Source organism: Gambusia affinis, linkage group LG03 (genome assembly GCF_019740435.1).
Source record: "Gambusia affinis linkage group LG03, SWU_Gaff_1.0, whole genome shotgun sequence".
NCBI classification, from domain to species: Eukaryota; Metazoa; Chordata; class Actinopteri; order Cyprinodontiformes; family Poeciliidae; genus Gambusia; species Gambusia affinis.
In genome coordinates this window covers 1,957,824-1,984,636 of record NC_057870.1, presented here as the reverse complement: position 1 = coordinate 1,984,636, position 26,813 = coordinate 1,957,824, and the positions used below count along the sequence as shown (strand labels likewise).

At 39.7% G+C, this 26,813-nt stretch overlaps 1 protein-coding gene across 1 annotated transcript; it reads right to left on the bottom strand.

The window, feature by feature from the left end:
- Positions 1–500: 500 nt before the first annotated feature.
- Positions 501–26,813, bottom strand: LOC122827716 (protein crumbs homolog 1-like). Its single transcript, XM_044110634.1, has 13 exons — positions 26,538–26,813; positions 18,411–19,106; positions 17,555–17,750; positions 16,178–16,317; positions 14,749–14,934; positions 14,554–14,667; positions 10,176–11,129; positions 8,743–9,281; positions 8,135–8,300; positions 7,108–7,969; positions 6,499–6,603; positions 6,013–6,139; positions 501–4,821 (listed from the first exon to the last, which is right to left on the bottom strand). The coding sequence occupies exons 1-13, from the start codon at positions 26,605–26,607 to the stop codon at positions 4,600–4,602; spliced, it is 4,377 nt and encodes a 1,458-aa protein (XP_043966569.1). The 5' UTR covers positions 26,608–26,813; the 3' UTR covers positions 501–4,599.

Sequence of the window (26,813 nt, the reverse complement as noted above, 5' to 3'; positions counted from 1 at the left end):
CCCCTTAATGTGTTTGACTTGGGTCACACATTTTTGGGTCCTTCAACAAGCTTCTCACAGTTAAATCCTGAAGGTTTGGCCCATTCCTTCTGACAGAACTTTGTCAAACGCCATGTTTTAACGTATCGGTCTATCTCCTCCAAAATTGAAGAAATTCTGAGATCTATATTTCTGGATAATGTTCATTCCTCATTATTCATTATCAAAAGTCCACAAGTCCTGAAATCCTCTTTCGTTTTCTTGTGGAGTAATAGCTTTGTCCTCTCTATCTGGTGTATTCCCAGAATGCTTAGGGCACAGAAGCATTGTGTGCCATATTCTTGTTTTCTTTCCTTTTAAGGACCAAAAGACGTTTATCTTAAGTCGCGTTATATTTGACTGACCTAAAAGTGACATTTTTACTATTTTAGGGGATAAAAGCATTAATACTTGTTCACTGTTCTTTTTTTTTTTTTTTTGTTTACTTGAACTGTGAAAAGATAAATAAAAAGACACATATGTGCTTGACAACCATATGTCTCTATTTACACAAACATTAAACATATAGAAACTATCAATGTTAAACATACGCATCTTCACATAGACAGGTTCAGTCAGTGCATATGAAGAGTTGTCTTCCAGAAGGACATCTTTGAACACAGTGGGCACGACATTAGATCAACACGTACAAATTCAAAGCCAAAGAAATGTTGACACATGTAGGCTGAGTTAAAATCAGTGAAACTGGAGGCTCTTGCTACACAGCTTCAGGGAACTATTATTTCCTCTATCGCATAAAATTGAAACTAGTAGGAACTGTTTCATAGAAACTTCATTTTTACCAAAGGTGAGCCTATTACAAGTTTAAATGATTCAGTGCATGATCAGAACCATTCTGAAAATACATTATTTTATCTTTTGAATAATGGTGTAAAATAACACATTGTCAATATTGTAAGATCTGAGGAGTGTTAAGTCTGCTTCAGTCTGCCTGTCAATCTAAACACAGAGCATCCATACAGCATCATGGGACACATCAGTGTCATGGATTCAGAAAAACATCAAGGCACATATCAGTGTTGCACCATGAACATATATGTTTTCCTATTTTCAAATTTTATATTGTTATTTCATCAGTGCAGGAATGAGATTTGAAGACATTAGTTCAGTTGATAAAATTAGCCCAACAATAACTTTTGCAAAATAAGCAAACAGATTTATGTCAGGGGTAAACAGCAAATTTCTCTCATAATTTGGCATTAATAATTATTTTGAAGTTTGTTTCTCTATATTCCCTTTTTGGCTTCTGATTGCTCTTTACCTGATCTGGTTAAAATGCAACACCTCCTGATGATTTTCCACAGTGAAACCGCAACTATAAAAACTAATATGCAACCATGGATAATGGGAGTTATAGACGCTCAGCAATGTTAAAAAGAAACTGAGTGATAGAGAAGAAAACTCAGCAGCAAAATACAGTTTGGCCTGACTGTACATAGTTTACATGAATACATATTTACTTTGTAGCAAGAAATCATCTAGACATAAAAAGTACATTAAACACCACCATCTTCCCTTTTGGAAGAGAAGATGGCTTGAACAGGAAATGTAAAAAAAAAAACAAAAAAAAAAACAGCAACATATCCTTTCATGTGTAGATTCAACAGCATTTTCTCTTTTTACCAGACTTTTGGCATTTTGCTTCATTCTGTCTAAAATGACTCCATATTCAGTCATCTTATGTCACATTTAATTCATGTAAAACACTATTTACATGAACAACTTCAAAACCTAGACGTTTGTATGATAAAACAAAGTCCAATGCCTTTAGATTGCTTTGTTAACACCTGGTTCAGCCACAGTGCTGCTCTTACTTCATCCTGTCATTCGGAATTCTGCCGTTTGTTTTTCCATCATTTTATAGGGAACGTTTTCTGAAGAAACTAATTATCCATGACATAAACTGAGGGTAGTGTGTTAAACTGACTTGATGTCAAATAAGCACCTTTCAGTATTGCAAAAGCAACTCTTTGAATGATTTTGAGAAATTAGCAGCACCAGAGAACTGAAGAAAAAGGCAAGCAAGTTTTTGGGTGTTTCTAGGTACAGAGATGTACAGGAGCATGTTGAAATAATTTCTTAATATTACCAAGTAGCTAACATTATTCAGTTTGTACTAATACAATGCCTGTCAAAAAGTAAAGAGAACATTATGAGACTTTTTTTAAGAAAGGAAAAATATTAATAAGTAGTCAGTATCTGACCTGGAGGAGGCAGCGGTCAGTTTGTCCTTAGTTTCAACAAAGCAGTGCAGGTCTCAACATCTAAAGTATTTCTTAATTCAGGAGTAATAGGAAATACCTTTCATCTGTTTTTAATAGAAAAGTCAAGCTTTTTACACATTTTTCAACCAATTAACCAGCCAAAGTTTGGCTACAAAATGAAAGTTCAGCAAACATCCCAGTGACTGAAGCACAATATCTTCCTGCTGTGTTTTTAATAAGCCACAAGCTACTTATGAAGTTGTTTTTCTTCACCTTACCTGTTGTAAGCAATAACTCATAAATCATCTGTCAGATTTCAAAGTGATAAGGTGCAAAACTACCATATAAAATATTTGTTCAGTCTGTATGGCAGTCCAGCATATTCCTAGCTGGTTCTCCAAACCCAGATTTCCCAGTTCACTGTAAGGAAGATTAGAACTAAGACTGAGCCCTGTTGTACCCTTTACACCGCTGCTTTTTCTCTCTGTTTTGTAATAGCTTCCTGATCACATTCCTCTTCCTCCTGCAGTGGAAGGCTGTCTGGTTTTTCAAATGGATTGTTTTTTCAGAGGCACGCTTCAAACTGTAGCTTGAAAATCTTGAAGTTACACTGAATTTTTCCACTCTCATTACATTTAGTAATGTGGTTTAGTTGGCGATGGCATTACTACACCACAACAATTATTCTTTATTAAAGCAGATTATTTTTCCTACATAAGCAGCCTATTTGCAATTAATAACAGTGTTTTATGTCTAATCAACAGTAGAAATATTTTTCTTCTCTGGACAAGGCCATGCCAGTTGTTTCCCTATTATGGAGTCGTCATAAACAATGTTCACACATCAAATTGTTGAACACACAAACGTAGAAAACTATAATTTGATTAAACTTAACATCCTCTTTTGGAGCATGATCTGACACACTGACCACAGCAACCGCATTTTAAAATAAATACTTCAAATATACGCATGAAAATATAGAAAAAGGTTCAGTGACTTCAACTTGAGCAGTTTAGACAAACATACAACCCAAAACACAGAAATGAGGACAAATACTCAAAGTAAGTAGAATAAGAATAATAGGTAGCACAGTTAGCCTGTTGAGTCCTACAGTGTTTACTAAATAAATAATACAGCTGAGGATGTCCTAGTCCAATCCCAGGTATCGCCTCAGGATCCTGATCACATTTTGACACGTTCAGTGTGCCTGTTGCTTTTTGTTTGCCTGTCATTTCGCCTTAGTTGCATTCTGCATAGTAACTTTTTTGATTATCACTGCAGATTTTCTTGAGTCTCTTACAGCTGTATTATGGTTTCTGTGTAATTTTGTCAGAGATTATGCTTAGAATCTAAATATCTTTTGATGCTTTTTGCCCATTTTGTGTCATGTGATCTTCTTTGTGTGCTAAGTTCAGAAACGTTTCAGTGTGGGAGACAGAAACACCTGTGTGCAGTTTCTGAAGCAGGAGAAATGTATTCTGAATTCTCTCTATCGCCTGAAACTGCAACAAAATGCACTCAGCTAATTTATAGAATGATAACCGTGAGCAATGATGCTAATGTTAGCCAACCATTGCAGCAACGCACTCCACTGAACTGAGTTTACTGAAGACAGATGGATGTGTCTTCAATGCACATTATTTAGATGTACGCATACATAACTTTATATTTTCAGGTTGTCACTTTGTGTCACATTATTAACCTGTTAAAGCATCACAGAGTAATTGCAGTGTTTACTTTAACCAGATGGGGACTGGGCTGACACCTGTTCTTATATGATTGGGACATCCCTACATGCAGCAATAACACTTTGTCTTTCCAAGCCTGGATGGACGTCCATTCAGGCTTGGAAAGACATTTCAGTTATGAGGTGAAGTTCTACCACATGCACTGTAAAATCATTCACACAGAATGATTTTATCCTCAAAGCTTTAGGCAAAATATCTCATCTGGAAAAAACCCCAAAATGCAGCAGAAAAGAAGGATGAGTTGACCGGGTACAAGAAAATAGTCAAAAAGTTTAAAATGATTTTGCTTGTCAAAAAAGCTGCCAGGACTTGTCAGTTAAATAGACTGTTGTGCAAATTTCACATTATGTAAAATACATGGAGAAACTTATTTCCCCTCAACAGCCACATTCCTCATTCATCTTTGTCATCGTTGGAATCAGCAGAAAAAGGTTTTTCCTTTGTTAACCATTTAATGACAAATCCAGTGTTACTAGTTACTCCAGGCAGTTTAGGGCATCTTCCACTGTCTCTTATTTGTTGTTAAAGCAGTATAATACTGCTAAATATTTTCCTGGGCTTGATATGCATCCTTTGGATGTAAGATAGCGAGGTGGTAACGTAAGGCTTTAGATCAGCCTCTCCTCTGGTGGCACTTTGAGCACACTGCCCATTTCCAGCCTGGCACCGGCCACCTCCTGACAGCTGGGGCTGTACGTACCCTCCGACTGCCGCTTCTTCCTTGCTGTCATAATCAGGAAAAACACAGTCAGGATGGCTAACAGCACACTCAGGGTGGCCAGGGGGATGGTGACCGCAAGCCAGGGAACTCTTTCCTTATGCTCTCCTTTCTGCAAGAAAAGGACAGAGTAATATTTAGAACTAGTTAAATGAATTTCAGCTCTAGCTTTCATCTTCAGGTGGCAGTTTTAATAAGTAAGTGTTTCTGAAAGTTTATGCTAGCCAAGCATTGTTTTGATCAGAATCGCAAGAATAGCTTTGTTACACAGACTGAGCAGATGTTGTTAATTTTCCATTTCAGGTGATACCTGCTGTTCCTCCAAATGTAAACAGTTGATAATGACTATTTACAGTCACTATGACTTTAGTCATGACTTTAGTGTCATCAGACCACAGGACATGATCCTAAAATTTAATGCTATTGTTCTTGTGGGGATTTCCAAACTACAATCTGGCTTTAGATGTTTATTGTGAAGTGAAGACTTCTTCTGCACTGACTGAAAGGCCGTTCAGCACACGGTGCTACAGGAACTGTTCTCATGTACCGCCATCCTGTGACATTGCAGAACAAAGCACTGTAACACTTCAACAGGCAGCAATTTGAGTAACATTGTCTGCAGCTAGACGTGCTGCATGGAACAGCACTACCAAATGCCACACAGGGAAAAGCTCACTAGCTAGCCAGCCAGGTAGCATAACAGTCTGTTACATAACAGCTATGAGAGTCTCTGTTGCAATGGTAAGCCCACATCTCAGCAGAAAACATGTCTTGGAATTCCTACAATGTTTGCTATTATGGTTGTCAGCTTTGACCTCAGGCACCAGTAGTGCCAGTGGAAGAGTTAAAGTCAAAGAGCCAGTCATCACTTAAACAGGCATTTTCTCAAGGCACTGCATAGGACTGCAGAAGAAAATGGTGGAGTGACATTATGAACACATTAACAATTCACCTATTCAAACAGGTGAAGAAATGAGTTCAGTACAAAGATTCAGGATAGATTCAAGGTTTGCTGTCCAAACATCATACCAAGAACACAACTGGACACTTTTCAAGTATTTATAATGTTATAATGTTCATTTATAATATCTATAGAAACATCTATAATACTGTTTTGAAAAGGAAGCAGAGTTAGAGTTTCATAACTCTGCACTTGATGGAGGTTGAGGTACTGTGTCTTTAAGCAAGATCTTTATTCAAAGCAACATTAGGCATCATCCTTAGCCGGGTATGTCAAAATTTTATACTTCAGTCTCTGAACATGAATGAAAATGATTCCGCTTGCAGAATGCGTCCAACATACGTTGCTCTCACACAGCTTGCCACTGAAGCCTGGGACACAAACACACTGGAAATGATTGAGTCGGTTCAGACAGGTGGCTCCATTTTGACACGGATTGGACTCACATTCATCTATTTCCGTCTCGCACCTGAAACACATCAGAAGGTTTTTGTAAAATGCTGACTGACAGGGTGGAGGCTAACACACACATGCACACACACAAAAAGACACGCATGCTTTTTTGTTTGCATGCTGTCTTTGTGGAGACTTTCCACTGACTTCCATTCATTTCTACAGCCTAACCTATACTAGAAGACCTAACCCTTAACCAAACACAGCATTTCCCTTTGTGGGGACCAGGCTTCAGCCCACAAGGAGCAATGAGTCTCCACAATGTGTCAGAAGAATTGTCCCCACGATGCATCAAATATATGGTACACACGCTCCTTAAACTGGCATATATCTGAAACAGTGTGCAGTTAGATATGTGTAGTATGAAGGTCTGACCTGATGCCAGTGTATCCAGGTTTGCAGGTGCAGTTGCCTCCTATGCAGACCCCACCATTGAGGCAATCCTTGCTTGCATCACAAGTTACTGGAGGGAAACGCCATCTATTAGAAATGTACAAATGCACAATTTATTTCCAATGACACTTTAGTCAATATAAAAACACATTTTTTTCTTCACCAGCAAATTTGTGGGACAGTATCAAAAAATAATGGAAACTACAACCACTTGGCAAACTATAAATAGATCACCAGTTCATCACAGTACAACATGGACATTCTATAGTATAAACACTAAAACTTCATATTTATGGATGATTCTGTCACATGCATTTACATATTTCTCAATTTCAGACATGAGAAAACAACAATAAGCCAGTATCAGCCCAAAACGTGAAATAAATAATGTATAAATGCCGATTTATGCTGAATAAGTAAAATTAAATGAGACATGAAGAATTTGTAGAGCAACTCATTTTCCTGTGGCTGTTGTATGGTGAGTACAACATCTACATGCAGGATTCAGAATGTAATAGTGGATTTTTTTTTTACCATTAATTGAGTCAACATGCAGATATCTCTAAATGCTACATTAAATAGTGTACTCACTGGCAGCGCGTGCCCTTGTACCCAGGAGGACATGAACATGTATGAGTGCCAGCAATTTCTTCACAGACTCCTCCGTTAACACAGCTGAACTCCAGACAATTATCCACTTCATTCTGGCAGTTGATCCCTTCATATCCAGGATCACATGTACACTGGTAGTCTGCCATGAGGTCTGTACAGGAACCGTAGACACATGGAGCTGAAGCGCACTCGTTTATCTCCTTCTCACACAGGTTGCCTTCCCATCCGAGGCTACAGCTGCAGTTAAACTCGTTAAACTGGTCCTGACAGAGTCCCTGGTTAAGGCAGGGCTGTGACTCACATACTGGTGCACCTTGACATCCAATGATTGGCTGAAGTCCACTGATCATGGAGAACTGGCTTCGCTGAGGGGCAACTGGTACCTTTTGAAGAGGGAGGTAGACACCACCTATTCTCACTTCCCGTAAACAACCAGTGTAGTTTTCTGCCAGCCAAACTTTGCTGTTATTCATGAAGTTGAGATATCCTCCAACGCCAAAGCTGCCACCAGCTTTCTGCCCATCCACTGTGAGGTGCCAACGAGACACTGGAAAGAGAGGGTTGACCATACTGAGCTGGATCTGGTGCCATGCCCCGTCTGCAATGGTCCTGTCACTCATAAAGGCCAGCAGTTCTTCACCTGGCCCACTGTCCAGCTTGACCAGCAGGCTGGAGTTTAATAAACCCAAACAAAAAACCTCTTCTCTGCCTTCAGAACGCAACAAGATCCCATTTTTATCCCGTGTCCGTATGGCCATGGTGATGTTGGTCACAGGGTTCAGCAGGGAGCCATTGGCAACAAACTGAAGAGAATTGTGCTGAAACACAGCGTCTGTTAAACCTGGAAGAAAGTCACATGTTGCTAGCAAGTCAGTTCACAGGTTCTTTCGAAAAAGATCTTTGCAAATGTGTTTGGAATAAATGTATTAATAAAATCAGTCATGTTGTGTTTTTAAGACAACATGGTTGATTTAATAGGTAACAGGAGAAAAGTATCGCTCCTCACATTCGTAACCATCTGTTAGACCCGCACAGATTGCTCCCTCAAAACACGGCTTCTCAATGCACCACAGGCGGGTTTCACACAGCCGGCCTGAGAAGTTACTGGGGCACACACACATGAAGTCATTCCAAGTGACCTGACATTGTCCGTTATTTAAACAGGGGTTATCCTGTGAACAGAACACAGATTGAGGGATTAAATGATCAGCAGTAGAATCTCTCACCTGTTGAACCTACCTTAGTAAAAGCTGTGCAAAGGATTAAATGGTGACTTTCAGATCAAAGGATATTACATTCAAACACAGTCAATAAGGTAAAATGAAATTTAACACACTGAGTCAGAAGGGGCTTCCTATGCCTTTACCCTAAAAAGAGTAAAGGGCCATACATGATTTGCAAAGCACAAGATTCCAAGTTAAATTAAATGAATAGCAAGTGGAGAATCAGTGTTTGTATCTGCATCTGTACTCAACCAAAAGGGAACAATCAGGAATTAGCATATAACTCATATAATAAAGTAATATTAAAAACAACTTCTCCACTGTTGTTCAGCTACTGTTTGTTGTGGAGTTTAGATTGTCTTTAAAATGGACAGCATTGCTTCTCTTTTACCTTGCATGTGTCATCACTGTGACAACCTGGCAGCACATTCATCGTGGTGGATTGGTAAAGCCCCAAACCCTCCAGATGATCCCCAGAACTCATTTGTTTGTCATCCAGTCGGATGTCCTGAAGGCAGCCCTTGAAGTTTCCACCCCAGGCATTCATGTTCCTGCCTGCAGGGAGCCCTCCAACAAATGCCACATCTCCTGCTTCTACGCTCAGGTTGCCTAAGGCACGGTGGTTCCCCGCTTTAGGAAAAACCACATGACCATTGATAATCTTTATGGTCACTAAATGATTCTTTCCATCAGTGACTTGCTTAGCCTCAGACAGCAGAGTTGTGTGAGGACTGTAGATGGCAACAGTACTTTCCTTCAGATAGATCGTCAGATAGAACTTTCCCTCTCGGTGGAACTGCAGGAGCAGGCCGCTGTGTTTTAGGGAACGCATTAAAAAGGAAATGGTGAAGTTTTCTCCATGGCTGTTTGTAATGTTGACAGAAGAGTAGCTGCTGGTGTTCTCATGGCCAAATGTCAATGACTGGTATTCTGAGTTGGGAATGGAAAAAACAAAAATGCAACTAAATTATTTCAAAATATTGGCAAACTAGCAACATATATAAATTGGACAAGCAAAACACCTAAAAGGATCCACAGTTTGCATTGTATAGTTTTAGACAGAGCTTTACGTTCAGTTGTTATGATTAGGAATATCACCATAATTTGGGGTTTTCCGTTATGGATTTGAATGTTTGTTTCAGAATGTAAAGATTACACAACATACAACTGTAATGATTTAAAGAAACAAGAATTTGACTATATTCTAGATTTCCCCATCACATATAAGTTCAAATTTATACATAGAGGTTCAAATATATACATCCTCAATAGTTAACATCGGTCAGGAGGTTATGCCACAGCCACATGGTGTTGCAGCCATCAACAAGATTCTGCAAAGAATTATGACTGGATATTTGGCAGCCATGTCCTAAAGCTGTAACCATTCAAAAACTGGCTCTGGTGTGAGTGATTTTACAGTGGAAACAGAAAATTGCTTGATTTGAAAGCATAAAACATCCTGGTGTTCATGGTCAACTACTCAAGAATCAGAAAGAGTCAAAAAAATTGTTTAAATAAAATAAATCAGAAAGGCAATGATGAGTGTTTGTAAATTTCTGTCTGAAACTGTGTATAACTTTAGAACAGCAAAGGCATCTGGGTCATTGGGAAGTAAAAAGCACCAATCACTTTAAATTTAACTGGGAAAAGCTTTAAGAATAAGAAAAATGATCCATACAGATGCATATTTCAGTTCGTACATCTGCCTTTGTGTACAAACGTCCAACAAATACTCACTATTCTAGCTACAGGTAAGTCATTCAACAAACCATGTACATTATTTTCATAAATAAAACAAGTCTTTGTAGATGTCTGAACTTTTACCTTTTTCACAGCGGCTGCCATAATATGGCCGATGACACACACAGTTTGCACGAACCCACATGTCCACACACTGTCCTCGGTCCGAGCAGACGCCCTCAGAGCACCAGTCCCTTTTGGAACATCCGAGTTCCAAGCCCTTGTTTTCCTCCCTGATGAGGTCCTGAGGTAGCAGCAGTGTGTGGTCAACTTTAAGGTCTTCCATACAGCCAATGAACCCTTTCCCACTGGATAAGTGAGAGGAGTAATTCCGAGGTGTTCCTCCTATATAGAGCTGTTGGAAAAATCTAGGCTGGAGGAAAATCAGATGGTTCTGACCTTCATTCCTCACTTGGCATTCTTCCTTACAACTAGGTCCTGTCACAGTCAGAACCAACCCATCATCCATCGTTACAGTCGCCTGATGCCATTCTCCATCATTGACCGGGATGGGGTAAACCACCTTCAGTACCTTCTCTAAGCTCAGTGTAGCCTGCAGAGTGCCGTCAACGAGCTCCAGGGAGAGGAAATGCTCCATGGTGCCCCGGTAGTAAAGCAGCATGTTGGGTAGAGTACTCCTGAAACGAAGCTGCATGTGGAGTGCTTGGATTTTTTCGACAGCCTCTCGTTTTGTCTTGTTCCTGAAAACAGGCAGCTGCATGAGAACATAGCCCTCTATGTTGAAGGAGAAGGTGGTTAGGGTGTTGCAGCGTTCTCCACCCCAGCCAGGGGAGCACATGCAGATGTAACTGTGATCTCCAGCAACGTTTAATATGGGGATGCAAGTTGCCCCATGCTGACACTGGTGCTGCCGGCAGCCGAGCAGCTTCACGTCACAGTCACGCCCCCCCCAGGGTTCCTGACCCCACTCTGTCTTGGGGCAGTGACACCTGTAGGAGTTGGCAGCATCCTCACACGTGGCGCCATTCTGACAGGGATTGCTGTCACACTCATTGATGTCAACCTCGCAGAGAACACCTTAATGAAAAAAGCACTAATGTTAATGTTGCTCATAAAACTCTCATTGAGAAGCATTAACAGGGTGTCTTTAGGTAAAACTGTAAAATCTAACTATAAATCACAAACAATATTGTATCTAGGAAGTCAATTACCATCGACAAATACAGATAATTAGGCAGTTCTGGTTAGTGTAAGGCATCCATTGTACAAATAATATGAATATGAGGAAATGAAATTATAGACATCACTAGGATTAGAAATCCAATTAAATCTATGTATTTTTTAAGCGTCAGCTGGAAATAAAAATATTGCACTAAATACTTGTCAGATAAACCCACTGACACAGTCTGGACTCTAATTACGGATTTTCAAACTGGTGTTGCCTCTTTAAATTCAGCGTTAAGCCCTGGCAGTAGCAGTCAACCTGCATTAATGTAGTCCTTAAAATACTCTGCAGTCAAAGAGCTCTGCAGCTCCACTTCTCAATGCCAAAACTCCAACATCTGAATGAAAAAGTCTAGAAGCTTCCTCTATTGTTGTTGCTTTAAAAAAGTCTGTTCATCATACCTATCAAGCACTGTGCCCAGTAGCAGCAGCACAGCAGTGCCAGCAGCATCAGCCGCCTCCCTTCCATGATCCTCCAGGACAACTGCCAACCCACTCCTCACACTAGGGATGGCAGCGGAGACACAACGAGGTCTGTTGCCTCTCTTTCTCACTTCCTTTACTTTGCACCAAACTGTCAGGCAAAAGTGATTACAAGGCTGCCCTGCCCACCTTTTCTCTTCCTCCCTCTGTCACCCTCCCTTGTCCTTCCCTGAAAAGGTTCTCCCCTCCCTTTCCCGCTCTCCTGACTTCAGCTCAGCCCTGGCACAGAGGTAAGCCTCCATCTGGCTCCTGTCAATTGACACGAGGAATGCAGTGCTGCAGTCCCTCCCACATCTCCTCCTAACATAGATAGCAACTAACAGCAGATTTTGTTTGAGAGAACCAGCAGGAGGTGCTCCAGGGTCAAACTGTGGCAGACCAAACAGGGTACCTCTGAGAAGGGTCAGGCATGTTGGATAATCACTGTTTTTCTATCAATTTTGGTAGACTATTTAATATGTAAGATTGTTCAAAAGCTTTTGTGAATAATATGTGTTTTCAACAGCAACATTCAGGGTAAAATAGGTTCGCAGACTCCTTAGGAACATTGCAAGTTTCTTTGCCTTAGTTCAAAGCCGCTGCTTGGTAAATGAAGGAGTCAAGGTTTCAGCTGAGCAATAAAAACCTCTTTTTTCAGCTCTGTAAATGTTTCATCAGCGTTGCCACCAGATTGTCTTTTTTTTACATTTGACAAGATCCTTAGTTTTTTCCACAGACAGGAAATGGGATATGGTGTAATCTGTTAGAGGTAAGAAGATGTCCCACCAACTGAACTGTGGAGTGGTTAAAATGTAGGCTATGTGTGAATGCCAAGCTAATTAGAGACAGCTCCAAAAGCAGGAAGTGCACTAGTGAGAAAAGCATTCTGGGTAAATACAACCCAAACAAATGCACTAGCAGGAGAAATGGCTCATGGTTTTTAGCCAAAGACAAAAAAGAAATAGTACAACTTTGAAAAGTGGCACAATTTACTCTAAGTCTTCTGGAGAGAAATGTTGAAGGTACAAAAGTACACTCTTTCCCACTGTGCTCTTCTTTTTTCATGTGGGAAGCGATGCAGACTCACCTCATTATAATTTATTTTATTACACTCAACATAGAAATATGAACCAAGACAAATAGGAGATTTGGATGTTTTTTTTTCAGTCTGGTTTAATTAATTATTGAATTGAATGAAATATAAAATTAAATGTTATGCATGAAGACTTTGGCCAGTGAAGAAACAAAAGTTGGATTTTCAAGACAAAAAGGTAAAAAATGAGGCCCACACATATTTTTAACACATTAACTTTGCTAAATGCCCCAAAAACACTTAAATGCAAGTCAATGGATACTTGAGGACATCCTAAAACTACAGTTAACACTATAAAATGTATTTTATAGTGTTAACTGATCTGCCCTGCTTTGTAGAAAATCCCGGCTGATAACTGCAGGACAAATCAACTAAACAGGTTCGTGTTTTGCTGCTTAAATTGTCCTGTTTTCATCAGACTTTAATTAGGGTCCTAAGCAGCTTTGCTTTAATCCTCCCCTGACAAGTTTCTTAACAGACCCCCACTTAATATCCAACATGGATTCCTGGCATATGGCTCCATGTACTGGCTTTGTTGTTTGCACAAATGTTTATCTATAACATATGCTGTGTTGTGACCTGCACATCTCACACTCGTAACAAAATAGGTGAACCAGCCTTTTATTCTTTGGATGAAAACTGACTTCCTTGGTCTGGCGTCAATATTTCCGTGTCTTATTTTAGGGTCATCAGCTGTTCTGTGTCTTTCTGTTTTGAGTGATAAAGTGACTAATCTCTTCTAATGAGGAATTAATAGGTTGACTAGTCATGAGGAATAATTAGCAAGAAGAGGATTAACCCTTTATTGACTGGTTGAGACATTTCTGGGAACTATGGTGACTAACGGGCTATTCTGTTCAGAGTGGCATGCAAAAGTAGAAAAATATTTCTAAAACTGATATGAGACACAATGAGACAGAAAATGTCCAAAAACAGTTATCTGTTTATAGTACAGTCTCTACTGCGATAGAGACTAAAGGGGAAAACTTAAATAAAAATAAATCAATAAATAAATACTCGACTGGACTAATTGTTTGATCAAATTGGATTGAGCCTAAATGACTGAATCTGTCTGTACGAATGAACTGACTTTTTAGTAAAGTGCTACATTTGTTGTGAATTGGTGCTGTACATAAAAAAGAAATTGAAATAATTATATTTTTGCAACAATGTGGCTCAGCCTCAGAATCAGGGCTGCTCTTAGATTTTTACACAGCGTTGTTGTTTAGACTTCTGTTTTACTTAATACATATTAAAGAAATAAATGACTTTATTTGACGGGGTGTGAATAAAAAGGCACTTTTAATGCCTTCTTTCAATTAAATTAAAAGTGTCATAATTTTGCGAGTGACACTTCATGACAACAGTCATAGACATTCATACAGACTTCTTCATTCTCACAAATGTTCTGTCATGTCTATGACAGTGTCATGTCAGCCTTATGCACACCACATAAAATAAAATGTTATCTAAAAAGGTATAATCTATAATGCATTGTTTTTACACATTATAATCTAATTAGTAGATCCTAATAAAACCCCTGGAAGTGAAAGAGGTGTACTTTCTGTTTCCTATACGTGCAAACAAATATGGCTCTGCCCCGCATACTGGAATATAAATGTCTGATTGCGTTAAAGCAGACAGCCATGTGCTGGGCGCAGCTCAGGATAAATGTTTGGTTCAAAGGTGAGATAAGGACAGCAGATAAGAGGTTTCTCCTACCTGTGAAGCCCTCTGGACACACACAACAAAAGGAGTTGATCTGATCCTGACAACTCCCGCCATGATGACACGGAGCAGACTCACATTCGTCCACATTGACTGAGCAGTTATCTCCTGTTAGAGGGACACTTTGATCAGAAACAGAGACTGTGAATAAACAAAAGGGAATATTTTTGTAGATGATCTGAAGCTTACCTGCAAATCCTGGCAGGCAGCGACAAATGAAGCCAGCTGCTACGTCGTAGCTGAAGTTGGCTGTTGTCAGTTCAGGAAGAGTGTCATAGTTCTGGAGAACGGAGCGCTGGAAACACTCTCCATCATTTTCACATGGATGCTGTTCACACTCATCTATATCCACCTGGCAGTTCTCTCCTTCATAACCTAAACATTCAAGTTGTATACAGTAATGAACTCTTTAGCACTGATCAATACCTTATTTATCTGCAACATTTAATTTGCAGAAAATTGTAAGTAAATGTTTTTTAGCCCAAATTCTTACACTTTCCCATAGTACTAACTAATGTCAGCAGATTAAATTATGATGAAATAATTACAATTACAAATTAGCTTAGTTTTTAATTGTACATGCAGTCCCTGTAATTAATAGCACATTTGAAGTCCAAAATACACACATAATATTGCTAAAAGTGTTGCATGCTTGCCTTCACACACATGAATTTGAGTGACCTCACATTTTTAATTTATAGGGTTTACATGATCTACGACAGACTGGCGACCTGTCCAGGGTGAACCCCGCCTCTTGCCCGGAACGTTAGCTGGGGATAGGCACCAGCGACCTTCCTAACCCCACTAGGGATAAAGGGTGTATAGAAAATGGATGGATGGATGGATGGGTTTATATGATATCACAGTGTTATTATGGGAATCACTCATCATTCTTCCAGAACTGTGTTCATAGGGCCAGACAGTGATGTTGGATGAAAAGGCTTGTCTAACAATTTCTGCTCTAGTTCCAAAAGTGTTGTCAGGACTTTTCAGTTCTTCTGAGCTAATCCCACACAAAGCTTTAAAGAGGCTGTAGAGGGACAGCCTCTGTATGAAGACAGAGGCTATCCCTTAGTGGTTCTCAAAGATGTGGAACCATAACATTGTCCAAAGTTTGTTGGTACACCAAATTTGAAGAGCTCCATTTAGAGGAACAAATGGGCTGAGTCTAACTCCTGAAAATCAGCCTCACACTATAATCCCTCCTTCACCAAACATAATGTTTGCCACATTCCAGTCAGAGACGAGTCATTCTCCTGGCAACTTCCAATTCCAGAGAGACATGATTTAGAGAACACGGCTCTGCAGCTGGATCCAGTGTCAGCTTGCTTTACACAACATTCCAATGCATCGTGCACACACTCTCCATTCAAAATTGCTTTCACTTTGTCGAACTTAACTAACAGCACAATGTGGAATAGATAGAATACCTTTGGTGACATACTGCGTTTTAAAGGAATTTTTTATTAATTGTTCCACCAAAACTGTACGCAACATGTGCAGCGAACGTGCCTTCTATTAATATTTAAATCACGTCTTTCAACATGTGTCTGAATGTTTCCTTCCACTTAAGTGGGCAGTTTATTTTGTGGCTAGTTCATGTTGAACTGCAGTATACCTGGCCAGCAGAGGCACATGTACTGGTTGATTCCCTCTAAGCATGTGGCTCCATGCTGGCAGGGATCAGATGCACATTCCAGGATGTCTTTTTCACAGTAGTCCCCGGTGAAGCCCGTCCCGTCACAGTCACACTGATAACTAGGAACGAACACACACACACACACACACACCCACAGAGACTGGTTATAATCACGTTGGACTTTACAACGGAGGTTTTTCTTTAAGTAATAGCCTTCTCTATTGCTTCTTCATAGCCATCACCCCACAGAGGGCGTGCACGTTTGAACACACATTCAACTCAAATATAACATAAAATGTTTCAAAGTGAAGCATAAAGCAACTTCCAAAAACAAATGGTGGCACCAACATTTTATGCTATGTTAAGCAGTGAACTGTGCCTTGAACCTTGAGTTTTGTATGATAGGTCAACACAACGTCATGCATGATTGTGCTTTCTAAAGATAATGTAAAAAAAGGGGCATGCATTGTATTTGATCTCTTTATTATGATGCCCCTAAATAAAAGCTGGACAGGATTAAACAGTAACTCAAAAAATAGATTATTACATTTATATCTGATTAAGTAGGGAAAGTATGTATACTTTGCCATATATTTTATAACGTTACAACCTGTATTAGGTATTATGTGATCTACCTTCACTATTTACCTACATAGTAAAGTTAAAAAACACATGATTTTCAAAATCCTTTACTGGTAAAAGTTGGAAAACTTGTGTTTTTGTCTTTTAAGTCTCTACAACCCACAGGTTGAAATGTCAGTCTGACACTTTGCATACTAATGACAGATACAAGCAGCACCTCTAAATTTGAAAGAGAAAAGAGAGGGAGAAGAGGAGCAATTAAAATTAGCCAACATACTAAAAAAGGGGGGTAAAGGAGGAATGAAAAATTTAGAGAAAAAAGAAAAAGTGCAGAATGCAGCCAAAGGCTGAGTTGGTTATACACACTGGATTCCAGTTGAAACTAGCATAGTTTTTATTAAATCCTTCCTACGTATTTAATCTGTGTTTCTAACATGCTAGGTTTTTGGATGCTGTCCAGGGACTCATCAAGATGTGCATTAATCACTCATCAGGTGGGTTAATTCTTATCCAGGGTCAACTTTACTTTAAAAAAACAGCTATTTGAGACTAAATCACCAGACTGAAGATGTTTGTCAGTTTTTGGTAAAACAAGAGAGAGAAGACAAAAACAATAAATTATAAAAATGGAAATTACAGGGTTTGTTTAAATTTATCAGGTGATTATTGAGTTTTTGCTCAAGCAACAGGTCTAGTCACAGTAAAGGTTGGAGAAAGTCTGAGAACAAAATGTCATGAGTTGAAGCTTAAAAACATGGCTTTTCATAATCTTACCTGTTGACCCTATCATTGCACGTGCCCCGGTTCAGACAAGGCATGCTGACACATTCATCAATGTTGACCTCACAATCCTGGCCCTGGAAACCTACCATGCACTCACACGAGTACAAGGCAACGTGGTCTTGACAGGTGGCGCCATTCTGACAGGGAAGAGACTCACACTCATCGATCTCCTCCTCACAGTTGATGCCTGCAGAGTACCAGAGAGAATGAAACAAATATCATGCTTCATAATCCAAGAATATGTGAAGCACTAAACCCATGATGACAACAGGGTTGACAAACTAATGACGGTACAACAACTATCCATCACAGATAAAATGTGTGTTCTCCTGCAAAGTGAACACATTTTCATTTTTTGGCAAATTATATCCAAGTCAAATGTGGTTTTATAGCTGCTATAAATCTCTAATGAAAAGAACTCCAATCCAAACTTTATCTTATCAAGTTCAGGACAGATCCCTCTGTTTTGTCTGTTTTGATTCTTTCTCTAGGTCATAGAAGATAGTAAATCCAGGAATTTACTATCTTGTGGGAATATCATGTTGTGCGACTGCATGAGTGATGCTGCATTAGAGATCAATGACTGTGTGTTGAGTTATTTTGAGTGATCAGCAAATGTACACTGTTATACAAACTACACACTACCTATATTGCGTCACTATAGGTAGTGTGTAGTTTTATGTGAATATAATATAATTTTTATAAGACACCATAGATCAACAGATAGATGTTAAGACATTGACAGCACTAATGAAAAGCAAAATCTGAATATCACACACGAGTTTATGAAGCATTTCCTGTATCTATTTCATCATTTTTAAAAACCTACTTTAAATGACTACATTACCTTTAAAACCTGGAGTGCACACACACATGTAGTGATCCACCAAATCCAGACATGTGCCATTGTTCTGACAGGGTTGTGAGGCACACTCATTTATGTTGAGGTCGCAATGATAGCCCTGAAATCCAGGCACACAGAAACACTGATAGCCACCAACTCCGTCTTTACAGATGGCTCCATTTTGGCAGGGGTCAGACCAGCACTCGTCAATATTCTCCTCACAGTTATTCCCCTGGAATCCAGCAGCACATCGGCACTGAGGGCCCTGGTCAGGGATGTCCAGGCAAGTAGCACCATTCTGACATGTTTCCTCTGAGCAAGTGGCCAAGTTCTCCTGGCAGTCGTCACCTCCCAGACCAAGAGGACAGTGGCATGAATACCCATTGACTTTGTCCACACAGTTGGACTTAACACCACTGCAGGGGTCACTCTGACATTCATCTACATCCTGACCACATGTGTTCCCTGTGAAGCCATCTGGGCACTGGCAGGTGAATTGATCCGTCCCAAGTTCACTGGTACAGTTGCTGCAAGGTGCAAAAATACAGGGATCGTAGAGTTCGTCGCAGTTTTTACCCATGAACGAGGCTGATCCTTTGGCGCACAGACACACATATTCACCCCTGTGGTCGATACATGTTGCACCATTTTTGCAAGGAGAGGATAAACACCTGTCTGCTGCTGCTGTGCACAATAATCCTAAAATGGGGGGGAAAAAAACAAAGAAAATAAACAAATCACAAACTTACAATCTATACATTGTATAAATAATAAAGTAAAACCAAGTGCAAGTAATTGTCTAAGTGTCATTGTGAGATCTTTGGTCCCTTAACAAATTATTTTTATCAGTTTTATAACTAAATAACTGTGTGATTTCAGAAAACAACTCCTGGTAGAACGTATGGAATGCCTGCACCTGGAAGATGTTTCGACAGTTTTAACCAAACACATGACAGCAAACTATGCTTTAAATTCAAGAAGTTACAAGTTACAATGTTTCATTGTTTAGTTAATAAAATACTGTAAGAATTCATTACACATAGAGCAGGTTTTCACCCAATGTATAGTAGCAGGCAAACATCGACAAATAATAGGAAAAATCATTCATATACATAAACTTAAATAAACTTAAGTCAAATCAAGATGAAATAGGGTTAAAGATGAAATTTTCTATCACCAGTGTGAGCCTTGATCATACAGTAATGCAACAAATATTTGGAATAATAAGTATGTATAATGAATCTGCGGAATATTTTACTTAATTTTCCAACTGAATCAGTGAATTAAATAAAGTATTCTATAAAATTCAAATCTTCTGAGATTCATATATTGCTGCTGTTAACAACAACTCTGGTACTTTGTTGCATTTTCTCTGGCATCTATGAACGTTTGTAGTTTTCTGAGATTGAAAACAAAAACCTCAACGTCCATGTGTGCTTTTCCTGCTAAGTGCCATGAAGGAGAATCTGGAAGCCCTTATGCTCTACCCAACCTCAGACTCTTTAACTTACAGACTTGCTCAGATGTTTTGTTTAGAAATCTGAACTACGGGAGGAAGTTAAGACATGAAAAAGATATGCCCTTCATCACAAAAGTATCTTTTTTAGTCCAATTTAGTTAATTAGAGATGATTAAGTAATGGTCTTTTTTGTGTGCGGGGGGCCTCTAGTGTCCCTTATATGACAGTAAGCTGACAGGAAGGGGGGAAGGAAAGGGGGAAGACTTGCGGCAAATGTCAGCAGGTCCTGGAATCGAACCCGTGACGGCCGCGTCGAGGACTAAAGGCCTGCAATTGTGGGTTGCGCTATCCCCTACGCCACCACAGCACGCCCCGAGTAATGGTCTTAATCATCTCCAATTACATAATCTAGTTGAATAAAGAAAACTCCACTGTTTACATTTTGTCAAATATTTACAATTTTATGGTTATATGATAATTTAAATGTAGCCCTATTGATCCTTAATTTCAGCCAATTGGAAATCACTTTCCTTTGGGCTTTATGCCAAAAGAAATCTAACATTTCTGACATGTTAGAGTTTTCAGATTTTATCAAGGAAATTCTAGATAATTTTACAAATATTCTTCAGTCCTACTCTGGGTCCTTATGTTTTAATATTCTACTGCTGCTAATACAATAGTCTCCTTACTGCTGTACCACTTGGCGAGGCTTAGAAACCAATCTTCTGATGAATAATTACCAGCAGCTCTTTTCTGAAGACTTATGTGTAGAGCAGATGGTGTTAAAGGTAAACCTATTATAGTGTCTGTGTCAACAATGAAAGTTTTACCCACTTCATTTAATGTAAGACAGTAGAAGATAATGACAGTCACACACAGAGCAGAGCTTACAATTTAAACTGTTATGACAGAGGTATTCAGTCGTCTCTCCACATCAGCCAGTTCAGGTGATCCAGTCATTTCCACGGTTGAAGGTGTGTAAAATCCAGCACCAAGCCACGCTGACTGTTTCTAATAACATTTGTAAAAGATTAGATCACTTGCAGTAATTTCAGCCCTGGACCATGACAGGATGCCATCTGTTCAATAAGTCCAGTCATGAAACGTCCTCAGTTGCAGCAAGAGGAAAGTGACTGGAGACGACAGAGACTCAGGTGGGAAGTGGTATATTATGCTAAAATATTACGCTATCACAAAGAGAGTCAGCAGATGCTGAGGGGCATGCAAAGTCAGTAGCAAGAGACCTCCAAGCTTCATGTTGGGGAAACAATTTTATATATAGAGCTTCAAGGAATTTGTATTCATGGCTGAGCAGCTGCATCCAAGACTTTTAACACCAAGTCCAAAGCAGGCCATTGGCTGGAGAGGTGGAAAGGACACTCCCATTGGATTATAGAGTACTGGAGATGTGAACTTTGGAGCAAGGAGTCATGGCAATATGTCTGGCAATTCAGTAGACAAGTCTGGATTTGACTGTTGCCAGGAGAACAACGCTTGCCTGACTGCATTGAGGGATTGTTGCAGTCAGACAGAGTTGGGTTCAGTTCCTTAGTGCCAGTAAAGTGAATTCTTATTTTTGTATAATGTCAATACATTTTAGGAAATCTAATCCCCATATGTAGGAACAGCTTTTGGATGGTCCCTTCCTGTACCAACATAACTGAGAACCAGTGCACAAAGCGACAAGCATACAGATATGGAAGAACCTTTACTGCACAAAGTCTCTGTCCTAAATCTAATACAACACCTTTGGATTGAACTGAAGTGAGACTGTGAACCAGGCAATCTTGTCCAACATCATTATCTTTAAATACTTTAATAAAATAATAAACATACTCCAAAACTTGTGGAAAGCTTTCACTGAAGAGCTGAAGCTGTTATAGTGTAAAGAGTGGATTGATATCATGTTGAATCTTATGGAATAGGATGTGACTCAAACTCATATGTGTGTGAAGGAAATAAGCTCAACAAGTCTAATTTAGAGGAGAGAATCTCAACTTACCCAGTCAGCCATTTTTACTCTTGTTGCAAAAGCAAAGTAACTCTTAAAGTACATTCTATCTTCAAACCATTCTACTTTTATAATTTTCTGTATTTAAAGGCCAACCTTCAGAGGTAAGGCACTTATATGTCAGGCAGGTTAATCCTGACACCTTCCTCTCCCGCCAACTAAAAAGACGATTGATTTTTATCACTGTACTGTTGGTTGGGTGGATAAAAGCTTCCCAGTTACATGGGAGACACCCAGCCTTTCTGCAAACAACATCATCAACAGTAGTAACAATGCATTTATGTCTTCTATCTAACACCTGCATCCCTTATTTTCCACTGTATGCACTTTAACACCTCCACTTCCTTTCTCTGGCATCTCCTAACACTTCCACCTAACACCAAACCTTCCTTCTCACATCACTGTCTCACTTCTCCCCTCACATCCCTGCTTTTCATACCCCATAAAGCCCAGGATGTTCTATGTTCACTAGAACACAGAACCTCTGTTCCTCTGTTTGTCTGTTCCTACACTTTAAGAACAGACAAACTTGTTAAGACACAGTTCACGTTTGGCCAGAGTTACCCTGAAACAGCAGACTTGATTTTTGCTACCTAAATAAATTCTACCCTGAAATTATTAGAATAGATCTGAATGTTATAAATGTTTGACATTCAGATCATTCAGGAAGGACACATTTTATGTATAGTTCACCACAAGATCCTGCACCTATATTCATATGATTTGAACTATCTCACCTTTTGTCAAAATACAAGCATAAACTTGAAAGTATGAAAGATAATAATGTATTTTGCAAATAAATTCTAAACAGGGTGATGCACACATGTATCCAGGCCCCTGAATCTTTGTTTGTGGGATGATTCTACCAGCTTTACACATTTACACCAAAGCCTTTTTTTTGCTACCACAGCCTACTCACAACCTTCATTAGATTGGAGAGTGAGCATCTGTCAATGCTGGTCTAAGTATTACCATAGCTTTTCAATTGGATCTAAGTGTGGACTTTGACTGGCCCATTCTAACACTTATGCATGCTTTGCTCTAAACCAGTCCATCATATTGCTGAGTGTACATTCAAGCTCTTTGTCCTGCTGGAAGGTGGAGATTTGCCTGGTCATCGTCGTCCTCCACCACTCTGCTCAATTCTAATCTACTTTCTCTGCTCTGTCTCGGCTTTCTCCCACCTGGCCAATCAGCAAACAAAAGGAGAAGTTGTGACTGATGATTTTGATTTTCTGGACTGTTTTCTTCCTGTAGTTTTAGCAATGTCTGCAGAGGAAGTTAATGACGCCATTCAGTCCGTGTTGGCCACTCTGCCAAATATTGAATTAATATTAACAACCGCCTCGTTCTGATCAGCTCTTTTCTCTTTGCAGTGCAGGATGGTGCTTCATAACTTCAAACTGGTTCTTTTCATAAGTCACGGGGAAATGTCAGCTATTATAAAAAATTGAAAACTTCAACAGAGCCTGCACCTCCAGGAAACAATTGTTTCTACCTGTATTTATTTATGTCCATCTGACTGAAGACTTTGAAAAATTAACACTGTTTTTTTTTTTATATACTAACCAAAAGTATTGCTGTTAATGTTTTACTGTTTCATTTTACAAACAGCACCCCATTGGCCTCAGTGTCCTCACACAATCCATGTCTGACATGTACGTGTTTTGGCAGTGATAGTTAATGTTTGAAAATCATTATGCACCTTAAAACCAAGATCAGTAATAACAGTTTTAAAATCTACCATTAATACCCCAAAGTCAACAGAGCAGGGTCCAAACACCATCACCCCTGTTTTGTTTTTGTTTAATTGTAAAATGTTCAAGGCCAACCATACTTTAATATCTTCTAGGCACATGAGGAGATGTTTTAAGGAAGAGGCATCTTTCTGCTTAAGTCAAATAAATTTGAGCAATGAAATATGATCCTATGTCTTGTGAGGATGCAAAGCAAAGGCAGCAAATACAATCAGAAGAGATCATCTCTCCTTTTATCCTTGCTCTGAGATCAGGTTCATTTTAGATTTCTTTCTGCATCTTTGTCCTCTTCTGTCTCCTTCATACCACACAAAGCCCAGATGATTCTTTCTAGCAAAGATGCTGTAAGTCAAATCATGGCCGCCTAATCTCATGACCACCGCTGAAGGGTTCTTAAAGGCAGCAAGGCTTTCCTCACTCCTCGCCCCGTCATCCAAGCTCAATCAACTCCTCACACATTCCAGTGCGATGATAATGGCCCCTCCTACATCCACCCACCCGTCCCATCCCAAAGCACTTCATAGATCATGGCTGTAGCCTGACGGAGTTCAAACCTGGCACTGACTGGTACCAGCGTCTCAAACCAGCTGTAACACTAAGCAGAGCCGCCGACTGTTAGCAGGTAGGATGTCAGGATGACGCTCACCAGAGGTCTCTGCCTATCTTTTAAGAGGTGTGTGTGTTGGGAGGAGAAGTTAGGGAGGGGCAACTGAGTTTGACCTAACACATTAACCCCCCCTGCTGTGGGAAGGAGCAACAAACAAATTCACTTTTAAAGTCTTTGCTTCTATCCGCTGGGCAAAAAGTATTTTCATGCTTTAATAAATGTCCATTGTTTTGCTTTTTTAAGTATTGAATAAAGCTTTAACAGCTGCAGTACAAACATGTCTGATCAGTTAAAGATGGGACAGGCTGGCTTTAATGCCTCTGGAAGGAGAAAAGTCTGTAGTGTTTATTTTATTTCACTAATAGATTATTTTATTTCACATAGGATATACCAGCTAAAAATAAAAGGTAATTCATCCCATGTCTTATACCAAAAAACTTCAGATATCTAATATTCACTTTAGTTTATGAAAAACTATAAAGTACATGAGGAGATTCTCTGCTACAAAGAACATTCCTCCATCCGAGCAAAAAACGAAATAACTCCAATGCTTCTGACTGAGACTCACAGGAAATGGATGAAAGTTCAAAACAACAAATACACAAAACCTTTTGTAAACTATATGTAGGTGTAACTTTCTACACCTTCACAAACTGAGCAGTCAGGCCCCATCATCTTCCACAAACCATTTAGACTCTATAGATTACTGAAGGATGTTTCAGAAAAAGAAATGGAATCTGATGAGCAGAGATGGGGTCCAACTCATTTTGACTGAAACACCAAAACAAGAAGAATCCAGTTTCCAGAGCAGACTGTCTGAACTGATGGAATGAACTGGTTTGACTTGGTCCTGATTATTTTATGTTCAGACCTCTGACATCACTTCATTTTTAAAGGTGCTATTGTAACATTTAATTGAAACAAATTAATTGGGTTTGAATCAAGTGGAGCTGAACTGAAGCAAACTGAACTGAACTGATTTATGTGCAAGTGGCACGCTATGTCTAGAAGAAGAATCAGGGCTGTTCCTCCCAGAGACAGGGGAGCCCCAGGATAACGCACGTTAAGCTCAGAGGAATTTTATTGAATCACGACATGAGACTGGCAGCTCCACCAGGCCCAGCTTTGTCCTCCGGAGGCTCCACAGCAGGTGGCTGCTTTGTTTTATACTGAAAAAAAATTCCTAAATCCTTTTGGACCCAGTCAGAGTCTGAGACGTACATCCTTTTGTCTCCTGTGGAAGCCTTGTGTTTCATTTTGGAGGCAGAAAATGGGCCTTGTTTATGGAACTTTACAAACCAACTGTTGCTGTTCCACATCAAGGAACGTCAGAGCTTTTAGAAGTGTTTTCTAGAGAGTTTATAAAAGTTCGTCCCCTTCAGTGTTTCTTTCTTTACAAAGCACTACAGTTTAGTATTTGGATCATCCTGCTTCCATCAGGCCAAATTCTCTCAGAATTAGTCACAGTTTCACATTGACATGCTGAAAATGACAGAAATTCCAGTAATACGTGTTTCTTCCATCTTTGAAGTTGCTGTTGTTCTTTAAGTTGGACTTTGTGAAGGCTAATAACTCTGAATTTAATCAACTTATTCTGCTTATTTTATGCTTCATATTTTATTTTCCTCATCTCCCCTCCAAAGCCCTGCCTTTTCCTTTAAAACTCCAGCTCAGTCCCACGGCTCCCTCCATGCTCCTTAACGTCCATTGACCCCTCTTTTCAGAGCCGAGACAAAAAAAACTGCGCAGCAGTGCAGCTGGACGCCTAAAACGTTGCCATGGTGACCCCTAACAATGCCATCCAGATCCAATCAGTGTGTTCGGCAAGCCACCATTCAAACGAGCCTCAGACGCCTCAAACGAAGGTCACGGGAAAAATGGCTTGAGTGGGTTTCATAAAGCTGCCGGGATTGACTGACCACCCCCCTACATACACACACACACACATACACACACACGCCGTGGGTCAGCACATGCTGCAGATCAACATAAACCATAAAGTAGGAAAAGTCAAAGGATGTTAAATCTTTCTGTCAGGAGAAAATTTATAGATGTTGAAAAGAAAATGTATTTATTCATTTATTTCACAGAAACCTTTCAAAAAGATGACCAAACAAAATTTAAAAAAGTCAACTTTCTTGACTGAAAGAAACTAAATAAGTCTCTTAGTTGTCAAACTAGAAAATACTATGATCTCACAGAAAAGTTGTGCCAAAGATACTGCAGGTTAAACAAACTCCAATCTACACCTGGAAACCCGGCTCTGATGTGATGAACGTCTGAAACAACCACGTACCCAGCTTGAACATCATCATTGTGAGCAGCACCGTCCTCTGATATCTGGACCAAACTCTACCAGGCTCCATGGTGACCAGGCTGCTGGTGTCTCCAGTCAGTGCAGGTGGATGATGAAAGACCACTGGTTCTCCATCCAGGCTGCTTCAGGTTAGCTGCAGACAGACAACAGCAGCCGCTCCATGCTGGACCACTGACACTGAGTAGGAGTCTGTGTGAGAGAGTTTTGGAGTGTGTGCGTGTGCGTGTGTGTGTGTCTTAAGGGTCCAAGCAGGGA

What these genes read in the sequence shown, in the direction of transcription:
- LOC122827716 (XM_044110634.1), bottom strand. Translation starts at nt 26,607, where the DNA reads ATGGAGCCTGGTAGAGTTTGGTCCAGATATCAGAGGACGGTGCTGCTC. An exon ending in AATGATGATGTTCAAGCTGG is followed by an intron (nt 19,107 to 26,537) that starts GTACGTGGTTGT and finishes CCCCCATTTTAG; the next exon opens with GATTATTGTGCACAGCAGCA. An exon ending in TGGCAGCCGCTGTGAAAAAG is followed by an intron (nt 9,282 to 10,175) that starts GTAAAAGTTCAG and finishes TTCCCAACTCAG; the next exon opens with AATACCAGTCATTGACATTT.